At 35.6% G+C, this 22311-nt stretch overlaps 1 protein-coding gene across 6 annotated transcripts in view; it reads left to right on the top strand.

Moving 5' to 3' along the window:
- Positions 1 to 22311, top strand: part of Klhl2 (kelch like family member 2) — an 87060-nt gene that overhangs the window by 28479 nt on the left and 36270 nt on the right. For all 6 annotated transcript variants that reach the window (XM_048791726.1, XM_015486247.2, XM_015486246.2 and 3 more), the window contains one exon: positions 21267 to 21429. In XM_048791726.1, coding sequence (XP_048647683.1) covers positions 21267 to 21429 — 163 coding nt within the window. The remainder of the gene's footprint in view (positions 1 to 21266; positions 21430 to 22311) is intronic.

Raw genomic sequence — 22311 nt, 5'->3', positions numbered from 1 at the left:
CCACATAATACAAATGGATGTGGAATAAAAAGTGAAATTTCCTCCTTGGATTTTTTGACCTATCCTATCCTACACGTGTTGAGCTACTCTTCTTCCCCAGAGTGTAACTTCTGTTATCTGTAGGGATGAATCCTTTCAGACCATTTCCCATGCATTCATTCAAAGGTGTATGTGTGTGCGCACACACAGAGTTTTCTTTACGTGATAATTATGTTTCTTTTATACTTGGTCTATGGCTTGCTTTTTTTACTGAACAAAGTATTTCGGTCTTTAATATTATAATACCTGTAGGTTTGGATCATTCTTTTGGGTGGTAGCCCATATGGTGGTAGCATGTGTGATTTTTCACCTTTATAAAAATGCTATAGTGAATGGATGTTTTGATATTTGTATTCAAAAATTTCATAGGCTAAATTCCTTAAATTGGATACCAAATTGCCTTCAAAATATTTGTGTTTATTTGTAGTCTTTTTAGTTGGAACACTGTGTTTTGAAGACAATAGAAAGAACTTAGAAGTAAATTCTTAAATAATTTGTAAATTCTGCTTGCACAAATAGGACTTCAGGGTTTAATCTTTTATCCCTTCTAGCTAATTGAAATATACTACAAAATATTTGTAGTTTGTGTTTGAACTTGCTAAGACATGCTGTGGTTTGTTAAATGTGAAATATGGGCAGGGATAATGTCTCCAGCTTGTCTCAGTAGCTGTTGCTTGGAAATCCTGTTTATGAGGTAAAGCATTTGAAAAACCTCCATGAATATTGGGGTGGTATATAAAGGTATATTAATCATATGCTAGATGAATGTTGGTTAACATGATGAATGTTGGTTAGCATGGAAGAACATGTTGGGATGTGTCCTGAAATCGTATTGACATGACAGCTCATTCTGGACTTTTTTATGTAGTCAAACTATTTGCTGGATTCTGGGGCATTGTTTTCAACAAGAATTTATCTTGGTTTCTTTTTTGCTTCTTCTTTATTGATTTTAGTGCATGCATGGCTCTCATTGTGTCCTATATCTATCTTCATCAAATGAATTACTGAGTTCTTTGATTCACATAATGGGCCACATGGGGGAAAATTGCTAAAGATGATTTAGGCCTAAGAGACCAAACTGTGAGTTCAGCCCTGAATGCTATTTGTAGTAGTTCTCACAATGGGGACATTGGCCTATTAGGAATTAGAAAACTCTCATGTTTCTTTTAATAACTATCACATTTCTATTCTGAAATATTAGTCACAGCCTTTCAGAAAACCTCTTGCCTTGCTAATTTGCCTTTTGTTTACATTGCTTAGCTCTTATAGAAATATATTCTAAGAGTTGCATTTGGCAGACTTGTTAAAAATTCTTAACATTTGTATAGTTTATTTTTTTAGAGGGGGAGGATTGTCTCTTAGCATAGGGATATCCGTATGTAAAGCCCTATTTTATAGTCCTTTGAAAAGCACTTGTTTTGGGAAAAGGCAGTTTAGAAATAAAACTGCTTAAAATAAGCTGCCCGTTCCATAACAAGTGTTTTCCAATGAACTAAAAAAATGAAATTTTGCATATCAAGATATACCAAACTGCTCTTGCCTCTGTTTTATCTGTCTATACTTTGTTAAGTAATTCTTGTAAAGTGCCATACACTTTTTAAGTAAAGGAGCAGCATGGTAGAGTGAGTTATCTGGTGTTATTAAAATGTTAAGCTGAAGTTTTAAATGACTATGCCTTACAGTGGAACTGCTCTGAGTGTATTTCTTTAGAGTGTTGAAAGTGGGGACAGAATTTTCTGTAATTCAAATATTTATTGTTGTTGGTATATTTTCTCATTAGACCTAGAATAAAATCTTTTGCTAGGTGACCTACCTTTTTTTGTTTTTAAGTTTCTGTTTTAATAATAAAGTGCAGTACATAAGGAAGCAAGTGTCTTTGGGATTTCCATGTTTTTCTGGAGAACTCATAGCACGATAGGATGCTGAGTTCCACCTGCCCAAGAGTTAGCACAGCACCATAACCCTTCTTTCTGTGATTCCTGGTTTTGTTCCCTTCTATGGCACCATATGATCTCCTTATTATACAGGTTTGAAACAACATCATAGCTGTTTGAAGTGAAGGCTGTTGACTTTGAGTCAGAGTGAGGGAATGAGTAATTTCAAAAATTAACTCCAACGAAGGAACAAGTGTTACTGTGTTATGTAAGCAATGAGGCTATTTCAGGTTTCTCTGATTTTGTGTGTGTGTTTCACTGATTTTTTTTTTTTTTTTGCTAGGTTTTTAAAGTTTGGGTTTTGATTTTATTTATGGCAAAGTTGGATGATAATTTGAGCTAAACAAATTTATAGTAATTTAGTTTTTCTAAAGAGAGAAGAAAAACATTTTTATCATGACTATGCTTTTTTTTTTTTAAATATATATATCTTTTTAGTTGTAGTTGGACATTTATTTATTTATTTATTTATTTTTATGTGGTACTGAGGATTGAACCCAGTGCCTTGCACGTGCTAGACTAGTGCTTTACAGCTAAGCTACAACCCCGGCCCCCGTGACTATGCTTTTAATTCAACTTCCTTGTTGCTGCTGAGTAAATTAAAATTTAACAAACTCTAGAGTTTTCAAGCAAACTTTATAAACTTTATATATCCGGGGAGTAGAGAAAATAAAGCTAAAGTGTACCATAAAGTAGGCTTTTGAACTTTTGGGAGTCATGGATGCCTTTGAAAAATCTGATGAAAAACTGTTGACCCTTTCCTAAGGAAATGGCATGTAAGCCTGTGTACACCAAGCTTTGCATATTTTCAGAGAATTTGTGTACCTTTGTTGCTCCTTACTCATTGTTAGAATACCTGGCTTTGGCCTGGAGTGATGGTGCATACCTGTAATCCCAGTTTTTTGAGAGACTGAGGCAGGAGGATCACAAGTTCACGCCAACTTGGTCAACTTAGTGAGACCCTTTCTAAAAAAAAGGCTAGGGATGCAGTTCAGTGGTTTGTACCCCTGGGTACCACAAACAAAAATAAAAACAGACAGTACCATGATCCATCAATCCCAGTACCACGAATGAATGAACAAACACAAACCAGAAGCAAAAACTTGCCTTTAGATATAAAAAAATATAAATGTGTGTATGTGTATATATGAATATATATTAAACAGAATTTTCAAATGTATATATCTTCAACTATTTGCTTGGCATTATGTGTGTGCATGTGTATCTCATTTGATGTTTTTTATGCCATGTAAGTTAGGTATTAACCCAATTTTAAATAGAAGAAATAGGCCTAGAAAGGTTAAGTATTTTTTCAACATCATAGCAGCTGTGAAGTTGTTAACTAATTGATATTGCTTACAAATTTAAGAGATTTTGTGAATTGGAAGTATAAATACCTTTGTAATGGAAAAAATTTGTTCATTATTCAAAAGTTATTTGAACATTTTTGGAATATCTTTAGATCTTGAATTTTTTAAAGCATTTACTTCATTGCTAAATTTGTAGTTTTGTTACATACATTTTGACATCTCAGCTTTTGCATCGTTGTTTTGGCTTGCTAAAAATAGGCAAGAGTTTTTCACTTGATGTAAGTGTGAAAAACAAAGATAAGGATTTTAATAAACAGTGCCAATAGAAGAAGTGCTCTGATTTTCAAGTTAATATTATAAATGTTTGTCAAAAAGTAGTCAATATTAATACTTTTTCATTTCAGAAGAATTTAAGAAATATCAGATAATTTTGAATGAATGGCTTTGAACAGTTCATGAAACTTCTGTGTTGCACAAGTAAGAATTATTTGAGACAGAAGTATCTCATCTTTTTAGAAATGGAACAGAATTCAGATGAGTGTTTTATCATTATTGGTAACACACACACTGAATTTTTAACAGAATTTCAGTACAGAAGAAAATTCAGCATAGGGTATCTCGTTTTATTGGTGTAAAACAGGTTGTTTTTGAAGTGCTAGAAGTGATGTTGTATAGTGTTTTATCCATGTAGTGTTCCTAAAAGGAGTATATTGCATAGAGGGTCTTACCTGGTAGCAGGCCCACTGGCATAATAAAAAAAAATTAATTAAGCTGACTTAATCAATAAAAGACTATTAAGTGGAAAATCATTGAAAAAGAATATGTGCATATCCTAGATATTTTTTTAACCTAAGACATATAAATGTACAACTGTATATCAATCTTATTCTAAAACTAAGCACGATCAAGTGATTGGAGACATACATGTTCTTTCTTGCACAAACCAAACCATAATCTTGCATGAACTATAATTTTCCAGTTTTTGAAAAAATATAGCAAAAACTGAGACACTTGAAAAGAAACCTCAGTGCATTGTCATCTTTGAATTATATACTTTCTTTTTCATTCCTTCTACACCTACTTTGATACACAAATTATTTTTGTGCAGTCACAAGTCACTCTAAAGCAATCAGCTTAGTTTTCATAGAAACAACTCTTTTTCCATTCACATTTTATTGGATTACATATATTCATTTAAATTATGTAATTTTAATAACAAGTACAGTTGTCATAAATAGATGTGGGAGCAAACCCAGCATATATGTGTGTGTGTATGTGTGTGTGTGTGTGTGTGTGTGTTGGTAAAATACAGCTCACCTGGCAGAGCAAATATGTGCAAGTATATTACAGGATATGCTTTTCTGAGGTCATGGGAAGAGTTGGTTAATTAGGGACATGGATTAAGGGGAGGTTGGCAAAGGGTGCTTTTGCTGTGTGTATTTCTGTATTACATAGGTAAACACTGAAATGAAATTCCCATTAGATTTTTAAAAACCAGTCATTTAAGATAACCTATCAGTTAAACAAATGTTGGTGTAGTATCTGCTTAAGTCTTGGTGCTACAAAAAATGAATAGGAACAGAGCGTAATAAATATATACTTGACTGGGTTTGGATCTTAGCTGTGGCATTTCAGTGACATGTAACCTTGCGCAAATTGGTTAACCTCCTTGACCATTTTTTCTTGTCTATAAAAGAAGGATAATGCTATTATTCCTTACATAAGAACTTGTGGAACATAATTATGAGATAACTGGTTTATGTAAAAGTGAGACATAGACCTCACCAAAAACCTGGTTGAGATTAGAATTTGAGCCAGAAATGAGTGGGACTAAGAATAGGAACACTGACCTAAGGGAACAAGCACTTAATAACCATTTTTAAAATTGAGGGTAGTATACAGTCCAAATTAAAATGTTCAAGAGTGAGTGACAAATTTAGTTCTGGGGGCATGGCAGTGGGAGTGTCATGGTGTTAGTGGCGGTGGTACCTACTGTTAGACTGCTTACAGTGTCTTTGATCCAGAAAGAGCTGTCCTGGGTGCATACTGATTCAAGCCTATAGCTCCTATTTTCTAGCTTATCTGCAAAGAGACTTGGTAGGGACTAGGTGATTATCATGATAGATAGAGTCAACTAAAGTTAGGAGAGTCTTCCTATAAGCAATTGGACAGCAAGCCTAGAATCTGGGACTTGTCGTTTGGGGCTTTGGGGCTCATGTCAAGGCTTGGTAAGCATGAATGTGCTTAGGAGAGCATACCATGTTTAGGACAGTAAGATTAATGCCAGACCATAAACACTGATTAGGTGCCAAGTAAACTTGACAGTCTTGGTTAGGATTGTTTTAGGACCAAATTGGACTAAACTTCTTCAAGTTTTGTAAGGTTTGTAAGATCTGTACCTAGACTAAGCTAGATTAGGTAAGAATTGATAGCTATTTTACTGCTTTTTTTACATGACTTGCCTTTTTCCTTCCCTGCTTCTAAGCTGTTGAGTTTGCATGTTTTCTTCCACTGCCAGTATTGATCCTGATGAATTCCAGTTTTTAATCAATAGTTTATTAAACATTTATGGGTCATCTGTATATGCTAGGCAGTGTTTTAGCCACTGACAAATGCAGAGTCAAGCAGGGTTGACAAGAAGATTACTGTCTTGAAAGCCAGTGGAAGAGAAGTCAGGGCAAGACAAATAATAAACCCACAGATAAATTTGCATGGCCATTCTCTGGGGGAGAAGTCATTTGAGCAGAGCTGAATGAAAGGAAGTAGGGAGTGAGGCAAAGATCAAGGCAGAGAACATTCCACCCAGAAGTACAAAAGACCTGAGAATGAGTTTGGCATATTTAAGAGTCAGGAGGAAAAGAAGCATTATTATTTAAGGAGAGTAGATTATGGAGAGAGTAGAAAAATATGAAACTGAAAATCAGATCAGAAAAAGTAGGATTTGTAAACTATGGTAATGAGGTTGGATTTGTTCTGTTTGTCAGGCTTTAGAAGGGGTTTATGCTTTATACAGATTGCTTCTGTGTTCAACTGCTATGTGGAGGAAGGACTTTAGGAGGTAATAATAAAAGTTGGAAGTTCATTTAAATATCTGTTGGAGTTGCCTAAGTTAGAGAATGTGTGGGTTGGGTATAGGTTTGGGGTAAGAGATGGTGAACAGTGGTCAGATTTGGGAGATATTTGGAGGTAGAGCCAATGAAATTTACTCATGGGTTCCTCCCTCCCCTCAGTACTAGGGATTGAACCCAGGGGTGTTCTACTACTGAGCTATACACCCAGCCCTTTTAATTTTTTATTTTGAGACAGGAGCTTTCTAAAGAGTTTCCCAGGATAGTCTATAACTTTTGGTCCTTATTTACTCAGAAATATTCGAGTGGGGATGGTGAATTATAGGGTTTTACTCGTCTTCAATGACCTTGAAAAAAACCTATTTAGATGTGATGGTGAAAATGAAAGCTGGATTGGAGTGTGCTGAGGAGAAGTAGACTTAAGAGAGCACAGAGAACCCCTTCAAAACACTGCGATGAAGGTGGATAGCAGTGTGCTGGCTGAAAGGGTCAGTGGGTTTGGGGGAGGGATTTTTTTTTTTATATGGCAATATGTTAAAGCACATTTATATATTAGCTAGAATGACCCATTAGAAAAGCAAATGACGATGAGAGAAAAGGTGTAATTGGGAAGTCCTTACAAAAGTGAGCAAGGTTGAGATCTAAAATAAATAGAGGGTTTTGTCTTGGGTACAAGGTAGAATATGTGCCACATCATTAACCAGAGGAGAGACAGACTGCTTACAGGTGCAATCAGGTTAGTGGCTTGACTAGTGGAAAGATTAGGTACCTCCAGTTTGCATCTCTTTATAAAGACTGTGACAAGTCATCAGCCAAAAGGAAGATGAAGAAAAGGGAGATATTTTAATAAGATATTTAATAAGATATTTAATCATAGTCTTGAAAGGGATGCAGGTCGATGCAGGTGGATTCTTCTACGAGTGAAGTGTAGGAGAATTATCAGGCCATATTGGGAGCTCACCTGAGATTTGTTAGTCATAAAGATCAGCAAGAGTGGTTATGTGATGTTCTTAAGCCATATTTAGCCACTTATATATAGTGTTACGGAGGTGATGAATGTATTTGTTAGCTGTTGTCATAAAAATGCTGTGAAACAAACTGTGCCAAGCTCCATGGCTTAATAAAAAAAAAAAAAATCTATTGATCCTTAGGAATTTACACATTGGTTGAAGATTGGCTAAGACTAAGTAAGCTTGGATGGGTGATTAGCTATAATCCACATTTTCTTCCTCTTCCTCTTTCTGGTATAACAAAGTCTAGAACAAAATTGCATGAGTAGTATTTGAGGAAGAGGAAGAGATGGTTGGAATTAAAAAAACTGAGGTGGTCTCTCTGGTTGGGTGTTTGTTATCAAAAATTGTTAAATTGTGGTAGAGAAGAGAACAGTGATTTAGGTTTGAAAAAGTGATCAGTAAATGAATGGGACCTGACTGAGATATTGCAAGATAATCCCAGTAACGAGGGTGAGAGGACTTCAGAGAAGGTGGGTTTTGGGAAAAAAGAAGCATCAATGGGGAATAACATTTCTGGCATTGAAGAAGCATTTTTTTTTCCTTAGGTGTGGTTGGTGATCAGTGGTCCAAGAAATAAATTTAGTACGTTATTAAAAACACTTAAAAAGATTAAGAATAAGAAGTTCTACTCAGATTCCAGAGTCTAGGTACATAAGTGATAGAATTTGTAATCAGAGGATCATTTTGGTGAGCACAGAATCACAGGGAGGGCATTTTAGTTCAAAGGGATAAGAAAGGGCCCTTCTGAACTATTGCCCCATCATGGAACCTGTGTTTTAATTGATGTGTACCATGAAATCCAGTATCTCGCCATCTTGCATAATAATTGCTCTTCAGATAATTCACTTCTGAATTTTTTGCAGTATAGTAGTTGACTTGAGGATATGATAAACTCTGCCAGCCATAGTTGCTCAACAGTAATGATTCCCAGCTAGAGAGCAGAGTCCCTAGTATTTTGGATTTTTATGCATCTCCTTTTGGAGATTGAATAATGCAGACCATTTTAAACCTTATATTAAAAATTTTTTTTTCTGATAGAAACTGTAACCATACACTTGATTGTGTTTTAAGTTTAGTTACAGCCACATTCCAGATCTGCTCCACATTGCCCTTCAGTCATCTTGATTGGATGACCATTCTTCATTCCCAGCCACTCATTTAGAAGTTGCCCAAATACTAAAGGAGTTAACGAAGTTCAGTACAAGACTCATCTTCAAGGAGAACAAAAACATCTACTGAGCAGTTTCGTAAGTATTTTCAGTGGCCTCCTAGGATAAAATTACTTAAATTAATGTATAAAGCTGCATATTTAGGTTAAATTGAACAACCCAGAAAATAATAATAAGCCCTTGGAATGGTTCTGTGCTGGAAAGCTTCATGGGCCAGTGGACTCTAGCTAATTATCATATTAGAATTCAGAGCTCAACTCTTAAACTTACCATTGACTACAAGAATGGCCTTGAGTAAAACATTAACCTTTCTGTCTATTTCCCAGCAATTAAATGAGGCTAATAATGCTTTGCTGCGTCATAGAAATGCTATAAAATGTACCAGTTAAAACTTGCAAAAATTTTAAAATTCCCAGTGAATATTAAGTAGAAATAAGAAATGTGCAGCAATAAAAGACTTGAGGCCATGAAGGAGAAGAAGAAGTCATTAAGATTGTTTGAGACCACTGGGTAGAAAATGGCTCATCTAACCTTTTCCTTACTCTTTTATGTTCTGAATCAGGACATATAAAAATATTCTTAATTTTTCATAAGGTTCTCTTTACTCACTGAGTCTTACGTGTGTGTGAGTTAGTGTGGAGACAACACTCTGGGGTGATTGTAGTACCATGTGCTATCTTTGAGTTATTACAACCCGTTCCATTGGTTTGATGGATAGTGCCTGAGAAGGAAAGTGATTTTTTCCCCAGCAGTCTATGGAGGGCTTATTGCTTTTCCATTTGTGTTCTGTTTCCCTTCTGAGATAGAGTAAGTCCTTTGTGAGCAAAAGGGTTTGGCAGATGGTGCGCTTGCAAAGCAAAGGTTAAAACAAAAATATACATAAAAATTGTTTGAGTCAAACCTTCAGGATTAGTGTGATTTATGGTATATCAATGGAAAATCCTATCACTGGAGTGCATTATCTATTACTCTAATACCCAGAAATCTTTTAACCTGGTATTTATCACTTTATCAGGATACTAATAAGTCTCTTATTATCCAGAGGCATAAAATTTTAAATTATTTACAATTAAGTTGGGATGTTGTGTCATGTTTTAAGTCTGAATTTGGTAATCATGATTTTGATCAAAATATTTGACCATCTAGAACATCTGTTTTCCAAATATTCCAATTCAGTTATGTTTTACTCCATAAGTTAAGTGTATAAAACAAATGAAAAACTTATAATTTAGTATGAAAAGGCACTGGAGTCAGCTAGTTTGAGAAAACCTTAGAAACCTTATTATTAGGACATTTCATAAAACTAGATGAGTATTTAAAGTTCTTGTTTGGGACAAAGGTAGGTACTTCAGAAGCATTAGTAAGTAAGTTACTTTTTATGGCTTTATATGTGTGTTCTGTTTCCCTTCTGAGATAGAGTAAGTCCTTTGTGAGCAAAAGGGTTTGGCATATAAGGTATATAATCTTTGAAGATGTCCACAGAGTTGAATCATTTTGAGATTTATGTTTCAAGTAACTTTGTGTGGTATGTAAAAAGCATTTATCTTGATGAATCAAAAATGACTTCATCCTGATTATGACTTAGAATGTTATAATAGCATTGTAGTAATTTGAGCAGTAATGAGAAAATACAAGTAAATGTTCTTATTAGGTGGACTTTTTTTCTTTTCTTCTTCTTTTTTTTTTTTTAGTTGTTGACAGACCTTTATTTGCTTATATGTGGTGCTGAGAATCAAACCCCAGTGCCTCACACATGCAAGGCAAGCACTCTACCACTGAGCCACAACCCCAGCCCCCCCGGACTTTTTCCCCCTTGATCTTTCATACTTGCTTTATGTTGTTTAGGTGTGGAGCTAGCACATTTGGATCAGGCTGGTTGCCACTGTTCAGGCATGGTATGTCTCCAATTCAGTCTAGGTGATAAAGAGTCTAGAGTTAAATTACCCATGGTTCTGGCATGTTTGGCCTGAGGTTAGCCAAAAGCTTAAACTCTAGGAATTTTGAGATACAATTTTTGAAAATATGATTACCTTTTGAACTTGGATATCCTAATTTCATTGTTAGGTTAGTAAATTTACTGTGCTTTTGATAATCTGGTTTAAGGGTACTCGTGCCTTTCCTTAGAATATACAATTTACTAATACTTTATTTCTTGTGAAAATAGCATGTAGCTATATCACTAACATGTATTCACAAAGTTAGCAAACCCTGTTTTAAGTTAAGTTTATGAATACTAGTGTAGAAATTGGGTCAAGAAGTTAATTTCATTTTATTTTTGTTTACTTCTTATTTTTGGTTATTATTTTCCATTGTAAAACTCTGTTTATGAGTGCCAACCTTTGATGGTTCATATCTTAGTAGTGTGTGTGTGTGTGTGTTGCTAGGTTTTGATCCAAGGGCCTCCTGCCTGCTAGGCAAGGGCTATACCATTGAGCTGCAACCACAACCCCTTAGCATGGGTTTTAAGTACTTTAGGTATAATTCACATACCATAGATCAAAACTGACATTTTTTTTTAGATAAAGGCATATACTCAGAATGGTGCAAATCAGTTTAGAAAGATTATGGAAAAGGTGCAATCATAGAGGAAAAGGCAAGAAGGAGAGAGAAAAAGAGGAAAGAATAGGAAGAAAAAAGAGGAAGGAGTAGTATGTGATGTAGTAATACGGTGCCCCGGGGAGATGTTTGGATTACTTCCCCTGGCCTAGGGCATGACTGCCACAAAAAGAAAGAAATGAAGACAAATTATTTTGACAATTGTATTTGGCATGAAATTTGTCAGTTACCATCCACAGTTGTTATAAAGATACCCATGCACCACCTTTGAAAAGCAAGAGATATCTTCTTGTATTAAGAGTCTCATGTCTTAACCTCTGTTTTTTGAGTTAACTGATAATTTTGGTCTCTTAAACTTGCTTTCTTATATTTTATTTTATTTTTATTTTTATTTATTTATTTTTGGTGCAGGATTTGAACCCACTGAGCCACATCCCCAACCTTTTTTTTTTTTTTTTTTTTTTAATTTTGAGAAAGGATCTCACTAAATTGCTTAAGTCCTCAATAAGTTGCTGAGGCTGGCTTTGACCTTGCCATCCTCCTGCCTCAGCCTCTCAAGCTGCTGGGGTTATAGGCATGCACTACCATGCCTGGCTATATTTTAATTTTTAAAAAGAGTTTTGAGGCCTACTGAAGGTACATTTTGGTCCTTATTTTTTCTTTTGATGTCTCAACTTACCACCATAATTTAAATCGTTTAAATTCTGTTTTTGGAAGGTAGGTGTGAACTCATGTTAGTCTGTTCTTTAGTTTTTCAAGGAATTCTGAGGGGAAGGAAGGAATTCTGAAGGATCCATTGGAGATACAGAAGGAGATTTTGATTATTAGGAGCAAAACAACATTTGTTGAGAGACTTGAAGTCATTTTTTAGAAATTTGTAGTGATTTTAAAGAGAAGGGGCCAAAGGAGAGGAGATTGAAATATTGGATTCTTATAAATGATAATAGAAATAGTACACATTATTCACTTGGGAAGAAGGGACTGTCTGCCTTGTGTTTCAGTCACTTTGCCAAGCACTGACCTCATTTAGTTTTTATAACATCCTGGAGAAAGAAGTGTTTCTACAGATGAGAAGATTGTAGCTCAGAGGGGCTGAGTGATTTTCTAGGATCACACAGCTAGGGTGAAACTATCCAGATCCAAGCCCAGACTTCCTGATTAAAACCTATGGTGTGGTTTTCATTTTGCATTCTTTTCATATTAACTATTCTGCCCCAAGATTTTATAGGAACTCAGTGACAGATTGGGATTAATGTCTACAGCTCCTACCTCTCCCAGCTTCATTCCCTCTGTGCCTGTGGAATACAGACATTGGGATACAAAGACCACTTTCAAGGGCAGGAGTGTTGGAATGAGGGAAACTGTATATACCTTAATAAATGGAAGCACTCACTACCTGTTAGAATTTGAGCTCTTAGATGGCTGGTATATTTGTATGTTTTGTTCACTGCCATATCTCTGGAACCTAGACTAGAAATTGGTACATATTAGGTGCCTGGTAAATAAATAGTGAGTGAATCAGTGCTCATTAGGATAGACAGGGCCTGTGATGAGTGAAAGCTGAACTACATAAAGGTCCTGGCTGGAATGAGACAAAAGGAGAGTCTGAGAGCAAGTTCTCCATATGTCCTGAACAAGGAACAAGGGACAGGAGTTTGGGGTCTGGGAGAACTGGTCAGTGCACAGCAAGGTAGAGTGGGGAACTGACGCCTAGTAGGACAAGGTCCCTAGTTAGAGGTAAGGAAGGGCAGGTAGGCGGGAACTGGGACTGGGGAGCAATGTATTGTAGCGCCCAGTCACATAAGCACAGGCATAAAGTCAGCTGTGTTGAGCTGCTTAAGTAGACCTGGATATTGTCTCTGACTAGAGGCAGTTGAATCCAGATCTAGTGCTACCAGCTATAGAACTGAAGAACGTAAGGGCAGGAACCATGATCAATGAGACCAGTAGGTCACTTTCTTTACTTATGTCCACTGTGTGTTAGAAGAAATTGTGTTTGTTCTTCGTGTGACTTGATTTCCATTAAGTTTTCCTAATATGGTCATATGTTAATGTTGTATCTCATTTAATTCTATAATATGGTTGTATGTTATAGCAAACATTTTATAAATGTTATTTTTGCAGTTAGTCTTATAGTTTTCATTATTACTGATCATAACATTTTATCATGTGTATTTGCTACAATTTACTCACTTGTTGCCATGTTGTTGGATCATGAATTGTTTCTGTTTAAAGTTCATTGGTTGATAAGCATGTTCTGTTTTTGGAATTATTTTCTCTGGGTGAATTTATAGAAGTGTATTTTCAAGATCAATACTTTAAGCTTTTATGGTTTTTGGATACCTCTTAATGAATGACTTATTTGCTTTCTAGGAGAGTTGACTAGTTTATAGTGATAGCAAACATGTGCTAGGGTCCAAGGCCTACCGTACCTTGACTTGAAAAGGTATATTATATCTTGACTTGAAAAGATGTATTATTACTGATAAAAAAATTTTAAAAATTATATTAAAAGTCATCTCTCCTACATTATTCATTTTACAGCTGTTCCTTCCATCATTTTTAACCAAAGGTTTCTCTTAAAACTTCAACTTCCTTGACATTGGCTCAAATGGATTATGAAGACAGCACACCTACCTTGAAGAGTTGTGGAAAAACTTAAAAGTTGCTCAGCCATATACAAGAGCATTCATTATGTGACCCTATAGTATACTACCTCTATCTAAGTCAGGACTTTTTCCCCTTGGACTTGACAGAGCACTCATAATGGAATACTGAGATTTAACTCCCTCCCTCACAAGATGATGTTCAACCCCAGATCATTCACAACACAGTGGCTTTCTGTTTTGATCAAATATTCCTATCATAAAAGATAAAATTATGGGCTGGGGTTGTAGCACAGTGGCAGAGTGTTCTAGTCATCTTCCTTAATCAGTGGTGGCTTTTTTACCCCATTTCTTTGTTCATTACCCGAAGCACTTTTGAAAAATATTTATTTTTTTTAGTTGTAGTTGACACAATGCCTTTATTTTATTTATTTATTTTCACGTGGTGTGAGGATCCAACCCAGGGCCTCACACATGCTAGGCAAGTGCTCTACTGCTGAGCCACAACCCCACCCACCAAAAGCATTTTCTGAGTATAAAATATGTAGCCTTTCATTTGTCTTCATGTGTTGGAAATCAACATATCTAAATGAAAAAATTTTTCCCCTATTTTACCCAATCAGTCATAAACTGCTCTCCTTGTTTTTATTTATATTAATTATTTTGCTTTTACATACTCAGTTACTTTGGCACGTTTTGTAAAATTATGATTTTATCTTTTAAAAAAGTTGTTTTTTTTTTTTTTTAGTTATTGATGGACCTTTATTTTATTTATTTTTATGGGTGCTGAGGATCAAACCCAGTACCTCACACATGTTAGGCAAACACTCCACCACTGAGCTACAACCCCAGCCCATGATTTTATCTTTTATGTTTGGGAATATTTGATCAAAACAGAAAGCCACTGTGTTGTGAATGATCTGGGGTTGAACATCATCTTGTGAGGGAGGGAGTTAAATCTCAGTATTCCATTATGAGTGCTCTGTCAAGTCCAAGGGGGAAAAGTCCTGAATTAGAGGTAGTGTGTTATAGGGTTACATAATGGATGCTCTGGTAAATGGTTGAGCAACTTATATTTAAGTTTTTCCACAATTCTGCAAGGTAGGTGTGCTGTCTTCATTATCCATTTGAGCCAATGTCAAGAAAGTTGAAGTTTTAAGAGAAACCTTGGGTTAAAAACGATGGAAGTAGCAGCTGTAAAATGGATGATTTAGGAGAGATGACTTTCAGACTGCCTGCAGGTTATATTACCCCCAAATTTCTTCTTTCTGTAATCTCTTTGCCTTTGTACCTCATTGATTATACTGTTGGAAATTTTCTCGGTTGCAGGTAAATTCTGCTTCAGAGTCAGTCTCTCTTAAAACTTTAAATACCTCTGGAAGGAATTTGTTTTGGAAGGCCGTGCATTATTAACTATAATGTGAGCCAATAAGAGTTTTTTTTTTTTTTTTTTTTTTTAAATCCTGCTGGCAGCAGCTATCCCAAGAGATGGAGCTCAGTTAAGTGTGTTGGGAGGAGAAATACTTAGCATTCACAAAAGAAAGACAGATCAGATCTGGGTGGAGAGTCATAGTTGGGTGCAGAGAGCAGAGGGGCTGGTTCCTGGTAGCTGAGGCGTAGTCTTGAGAGGCAGAAGTGTGGATAAGGAGATGGTAAGATGTCAGGGACTGATACTTCCTATTTCAAAACTAGGCTAGCCCTGTATTCCAGAAAGAGGAAGGAACCTCTTCTTCCTTCTTTTGTGCACTGCCCCGCCCCCAGGTCAGAGCAGTCAGGTAATACTATTAAACTTTTGATTTTGTGGCTTATAATCATTTATTATACTATTTCTGAGCTATGAGTGGCATAAATTGGGTACTGAGTACAGATTTTAGGAGGTACATACTAGTCAAAGTTAGTGGTATCTTCCCTCTGCTAAAGACCTTTGGACAATTGTTTCCTTGTTTGTTTTTAGGTCATTTCTGGCATATTAAGTAAACAGGTGCTTTGATATAGATGTAAAATGACTGGCAAATTAATAAAAATCACTTTTTAGCAGTGTACTTACAGCAAAATTAAACAGAGACTAAGCTGTGAGTTTCATGTTTGCATGTGTTCTTAGACATCTGCAAGCCTTATATATGGAGCAGTCAGCCACTTGGTAGTCTTTTCTTAATAAACAGATGGCTCATGGCTCAGGATTTAAGTCTTACTACATAAATTATTTCCCTCTATGGAGTCAATGCCCAAGCTGAAAATAAACTACAGATCCTAATAGCCAAGCAGAAGGAATGTACTTGTCTAAGCGAAATATCTTATGTGTAATTTGGCTTGTCAAACAATGTAAAAGAGGATGAAAGCATCTTACTTTAAAATGTGCAGCTGGTTTGTGTACGAGTGTCACATGGATGCTCATTGTATGGCTTGGGCGTCGTCCTTGTCTAGTGTTCTAGTCATCTTCCTTAATCATGGTGGCTTTTTTACCCCCTTTCTTTGTTCAGTGCTGAAAGCATTTTCTGAGTATGAAATGTGTAGCCTTTAATTTGTCTTCATGTGTTGGAAATCAACATATCTAAATGAAAAAAATTTTCCCTATTTTACCCAATGATAGCACTTTGTTAGTTTTATTTAATTAGTTACGATGTTCTTCTACTTCATATTTCTTTAGATATTTTAAGGTAACTGCTCTCACAAGAATGCAAATAATATATGGAGAGCCTATTCAATGTCCTACAAAACATTGTAGGACAACTTGATGATGAAAGGGCCTGTGAGACTCCTGGTACTCAGGATGGATGGGCCAGTGTGAGGCAACCTCTGGTGACTGGGGAGCTGCATCTCATAAACAGCGCTCCTTACCCACTGTTACCTTGGCTAGCATTCTACAAATGTAGAAAGTCATTCCTTGCTTCTTCCTGACTTTCTTTTGAATGATATGATCATTTAAATGGTACACATTCATTATAGAACACTTAAAAAATTTTGCAAATAAATAAAAATAAGTAAATAGAAAACCTCCGTTCTATCACTAACCAGAGATCATACTTACAAACAATGGCAGTATATCCCTTGGTATTATCCTTGTGTTTATGTATTGTGTGTTTTACCAAAAAATAAATTAAAAAGAATCAAACTGAATATTCTTTTTAAAAACTAGCTTTTTATGCTGATTAGTGCCATGCATTGCTTAACGTTGGGGGTATAATCTTGAGAAATTTGTCATTAGATGATTTCATCAGTGTGAAAACATAGAATGTACTTATACAAACCTGAATGAAATAGCTACTACATACCTGGCTATATGGTACAGGTAGCATCTTATAAGCAGCTTATTGTTGACTGAAATGTTATGTGATGTTTAACTGTATGTTAGGAACATTTTCCAAGTTATTAAATGTTTGCGTACAAAATCTTTTTTTTTTTTTTTTCCATAGTTTCTTCACGAAGCCTTTATTTTTATGTGGTGCTGAGGATTGAACCTGGGTCCTGCTCGTACTAGGCGAGCGCTCTACCGCTGAGCCACAATCCCAGCCCCCTACCAAATCTTTTAAAACTTTTTTTGTGGTGTTAGGGATTACCCACTGAGCTACATCCTTAACTCTATTTTGAGACCGGGTCTTGCAAAGTTGCTGAGGCTGGCCTTGAGCTTGGAGTCCTTTGCTTCAGTTTCCTGAGTAGCTGGGATTCTATATGTGCACCACTGTGCCTGGCCCCCATTTTTTTTAATATCATGATTTTTTTCCAAATGTTTTTTAATAGCTGCAAAGTATTCAGTTTCATTGACATTATAGAATTTGCTTCATTATCTGCCATTATTGGACATTTAAATTATTTTTAATTTTTGATATTGTAAATAGCATTATAGCTAACATTCTTATAGTTAAAATATCCACATTCACAGTTTAATTTATTGCTCAGTACAATAATTGGGGGTTCCTTTGAAAGCAAGTCTTACGTACTTATTTTATTTGGGCACTTCCAGGGAGCCAGGAATGAGTGAGTTGGGGTTTAAACTGGAAAGGAGGGAATCCAGTTCAGAGGTATGGTATTGATCTAGCCACAGCTAAGTGTGATGTGTTTACTCTCCCTTTTGAGGAGCTGTATGAAATGTGTCTCTGAACTATCTGCTTAGGGATTAAAGGGAAAAGTCTTTATTTTCCTTTGGACCATTCTTTTTTTTGTTGTTCTAATTAGCTGTACATGATAGCAGAATGCATTTCAATTCATTGTACACAAAGGGAGCACAACTTTTCATTTTTATGGTTGTATCACATGTGCAGTCATACATGTACCTAGGGCGGACCATTCTTTACTGGTGGAGGTTGATCCTTCATCATTATTTTCCATGCTTCTGGATGTGCAGGTCTGAGTGCCTAGTGCCAGAGTCCCAGGTAGGAAGCTGGACAGATGATCAAAGTCTGCTCAAACCTGCTGATGGCCGTGGCTGATAGAGCATGAGGTAGGGCTGAGAGGATTTGTTATAGGACACAAGAAGTGTCCCATACAGATGCATTCCTAGAAATAGAGTGTTGGTAATTCTGACACAGAATTCATCCAAAATTGTACCCCTTTCATTTTTTTTTTTTTTTTTAAATCTGGTACTGGGGACTGAACCCAGAAACTCATGCATGAGGTGCTCTATCACTGAGCTACATCCCTAGCCCTAAAATTTATATACCCCTGAAGTAACAAATGAGTTACATTCAAGTTGATTTATTTATGAAGAATATTTTCCAAATCATTAAGTATTTGTCCACCAAATCTATGTATTGCTATAGACCTGGGGATATACAGCAGGGGATAAAATGTGATCCTGCTGTTACGTATTCCGTTACAGGGAGATGAACACTAAACATGGGAACAAATACACAAGATCAGTTCGTTCCAGTTGTGTTACTCCTGTGAAGCAAATGAAATGAAGCAAAGCTATTAGTAGTGACTTGAAAGGGACTGAGCCTGTGGTAAGAACACCAGGGTCTGAGTGGAGACTCTCAGAGAGTCACTTACTTTACATTTCCCCTGGCTTTGGGAGTGTGGCTCTCCCTGTATAAATGTGCTATTGTATTTAATCACTCTGAGATTCTTAGACTCTATGATTAACATTCAAATATATAGAAAATTATAATTATTATTTCTTATATGTTTTAGAATATACTTCATTGTCTTAGATCGTTAATCTCAAGAGTTAATATTAGTGAAGTATAAGTAAATGGAAAATTTCCATTGTGCATTTATTTTAATTATAATCTACTTCACGTAAGAATTATCACTGTTCAGCTGCTCCTTTGCCCTAGACAACTCAGAAAAGTAAGTTTTTAAGATGAAAATTTATTTGTTGGATCTTGAAGTGACAATGCCCAAGATATTTTTGTGACCCAGAGCAAATTAAGAAATCACCTCTTTGCTTTGCTAAGTATTTCCACTTTTTTATTAATAGTATAATTTAGCCACTTCAGTAGAAAATAAGTTCTGGGGTTAGAGTACCCCAGGTAAAAGCATGTTCTTATTTGTCACTTTTATGTGAATCATAGGAATCAGCATGTTATCAGATATGAAAGATTAGAATATTGAATCTCATTTTCTAAATCAACATTTTCCAAATTTCAATCATTTATGTGCATCCTCTAGAATTTTGCTATATTCTGTACCATGAATACTGTTAAATATTTAATGTTTTTCTCTACATTGACTTCATTTTTATTTAAATAAATGTATTTAGGAAAGAATATTTATATTATTAAAAAAGTGAAAGGTAACTTTTAAAATATATTCCTCTTATATTCATAGCCACGAACACAAGGTCTGTGTGCCTTCTGAAATAGTTGTACCTGTCTTGGTTAATACTGCTCACGTAGGAGGCTTGACCTGTCCCATTCCAAGTACGTGACCTTAGGCAAGTCAACCAACTTTTCCAAACCTCTAGAGGAGTGTTTAGCTCCATACTTGATACAGTAATTACTCAGTAAATGAAAGCAACTAAGAATGCATTATTGAAGTGGTTGCTGTCTTTATTACTATGATGAAAAGAATATTAGATATTTAGAAATTTACACAAGTACCTTCCTTCTGCACCTAAATATGGAGTGGAAGGTATTATAACTGACTAAGGAGTTGTTGGCCAATCTAATTGTATCCATAGGTTTCAATGGCCAGCTGTTTGACTTGGACAAAGCATTTAACTCCTCATGAGTTTGGTTTCCAAAACAGTTTATTGGGAAACTTGATTTAATTCTAAAGTATCCAGTTCACAGGTTGCCAGCTGTCTGAGTAGTTTTGATCATGGAATATGTTTCATCTAAAGTCTAAGTATCCTTTATTATTTTTTGTTTTAGCTGGCTGTTCGACTAATCCACAAAATAAGCAAGGTCAATGGTGNGTATATTATATTATATTATATATATTTTGAAACTGTAGGAACTTAGAAGGTTTTTTTTATGCTAATATCTTTTCTAAAATTGACCATTGTTGAATAGTTGATTTTGCGGGGAGTGGCCTTTTTGAAAAAATGGTAGGTATTCAGTAACTTACTTTCTTTTTATTTTATTTTATTATTATTGTTTTTTGAACCAGGGATTGAATCCAGGGGTGCTTAGTCACTGTGCTACCTCCTGAGCCCTTTTTTAATTTTTGAGACAGGATCTTGCAAAATTGCTTAGGGCTTTACTTAACTTAACTGCTGAGCCACTGTGCCTAATAACTTTTTAAATGAAGTTTTTCTCAATTTGATTTTCAAATCTGGTCCTTAAAATAGTGCTCTCCTCATTCACTTATAAGAAAAAAATCGCTCCATTATTGATCTGTTTGAAAAGGAGTATAATCTTAGTTGTAGTATTTATAGTGAGGATAGTGCTTAAATTCTACAAAACAACTGATAATTGATATAAAATTGTTTGGAGTTATTGGAATACAAATATGAATTTAAAAGTTATTAGGCAATTACTACTTATGCTTTTTATTTCAGTAATGTATTACATTCTAGAGAAATTGCTTGTAACTAGAGATTCATGTTGAATTTTAAATTATTGTACCCTTGTAATTATGATCAAAGTATGCTATATACATGTATGGATGTGCCTCAGTGAAACACATTTTCTGTATAATTAAAATGCACTCTTAAAAAATGGCTAAATAAAAGTTGTTCTACCCGCTAAGAAAAACAGTTTGTTGTATTATTCAGACAGTGGAAGAGCAGGCCTTCTGAAAAATGTGGCTTTGTCTGGGTACACCCCTTACTCACAAAATTCTGAAGCTCAGGACCATTGCATTAAGCAAACAAAACCATTTTATTGAATTATAGCACCCCCTAGCTTACTAATAATGGGTGTTTTTAAAAATTCAGGAACATTTTGTTTATGCATATCAAACAAACCATAAATATAATATGATCTGATATCTTATATTCTTGAGACTGCCGAGAACTTTGAACGATTCCTTAGAAATTATAGTGAATGAAGAGTCATTACCACTTTTGCAAATAATTGTTACATTTGTTTTCTATGGAATACTTGGGTGTGGATGACTGGACCTCTTGTGCCCTTTGGAGAAGCAGGTAAAATAGCAGTGGCCTAAGCACTTTCCCTTGTGTGTTACAGGTACTTCTCCCAGCAGCTGGTCTGTTACAGTTACAGGATGTGAAGAAGACTTGCTGTGAATTCTTGGAATCTCAGCTTCACCCTGTCAACTGCTTAGGAATTCGGGCTTTCGCTGATATGCACGCATGCACAGACCTCCTGAACAAGGCCAACACCTATGCAGGCAAGTGGAGTAGACTTCAGCTGAATTGGAGACCAGGAGGAATGTGGAACTCTTGTTCTCATGTGCTTTTGCAGTGGTCTCTGTAAAGTCATGTAATGTTTATGGATATGAGTTTTATAAAAAATACTTACTAAAATCTTATAATGGTAGCAAGGCATAATTGAAACATGAAATTCTCACCTTTTTTTGTAAAAAAAAAAAAAAAAGAGTGACTGTAAATTGGTGTTGGGATTGAATAATAGAATAGCTAGTTTTGTAGAAGTATTGATCCCTATGTATTTTTCTTTCAAATTGTCAAAGGATTGGGCATATGAGAAAATGTATTCATGTGAAATTAAGTTATTTGTCTTTGTGATTTTTTTTTTATGTCTTTTTCTTGCATCCTTAAAAATAGTTTTGTGGATTAAAAAAATCTAAAAATCTAGATGTGTTTGGGTAGAGTAGAAAAGTAGGTCCCAAGTGTAGGCAGCCCTCTCCTGAGAGAGCAGATGCCAAGACTTTCTGGCCTTGGTCCCTGGCAGAGGGATGCCTGTCAGCTGCTGTGCAGGCTCCTTCAACCCGCACCCCCAATCTTATAGTTGGGGAGGAGAGGTTATTGTTAGATCTTTGGATGTATCTAATATTCACAAAAGTAACCTATACTTTATTTTTCTTTGAGTTTATGAAAGCTTAAAAATACATAATTAAAAGTGATTATTAGGAAGTTTCTAAGCTTGTTAAAAAAAATCTTTCCAGCTGTGCAAGTGGCGCACACCTGTAATCCCAGCAGTTTAGAGAATTACAAGTTCAAAGCCACTGGAATGGACTTAGAGAGGCCTTAAGCAACTTAGTGACACCCTGTCTCTAAATAAAATATTAAAAGGTGGGGATGCTGGGGATGTG

The sequence above is a fragment of the Marmota marmota genome, unplaced genomic scaffold (genome assembly GCF_001458135.2).
Source record: "Marmota marmota marmota unplaced genomic scaffold, marMar, whole genome shotgun sequence".
NCBI lineage: Eukaryota > Metazoa > Chordata > Mammalia > Rodentia > Sciuridae > Marmota > Marmota marmota.
The sequence above is the reverse complement of the archived record's forward strand: the minus strand, read 5'-3'. Positions and strand labels throughout refer to the sequence as shown.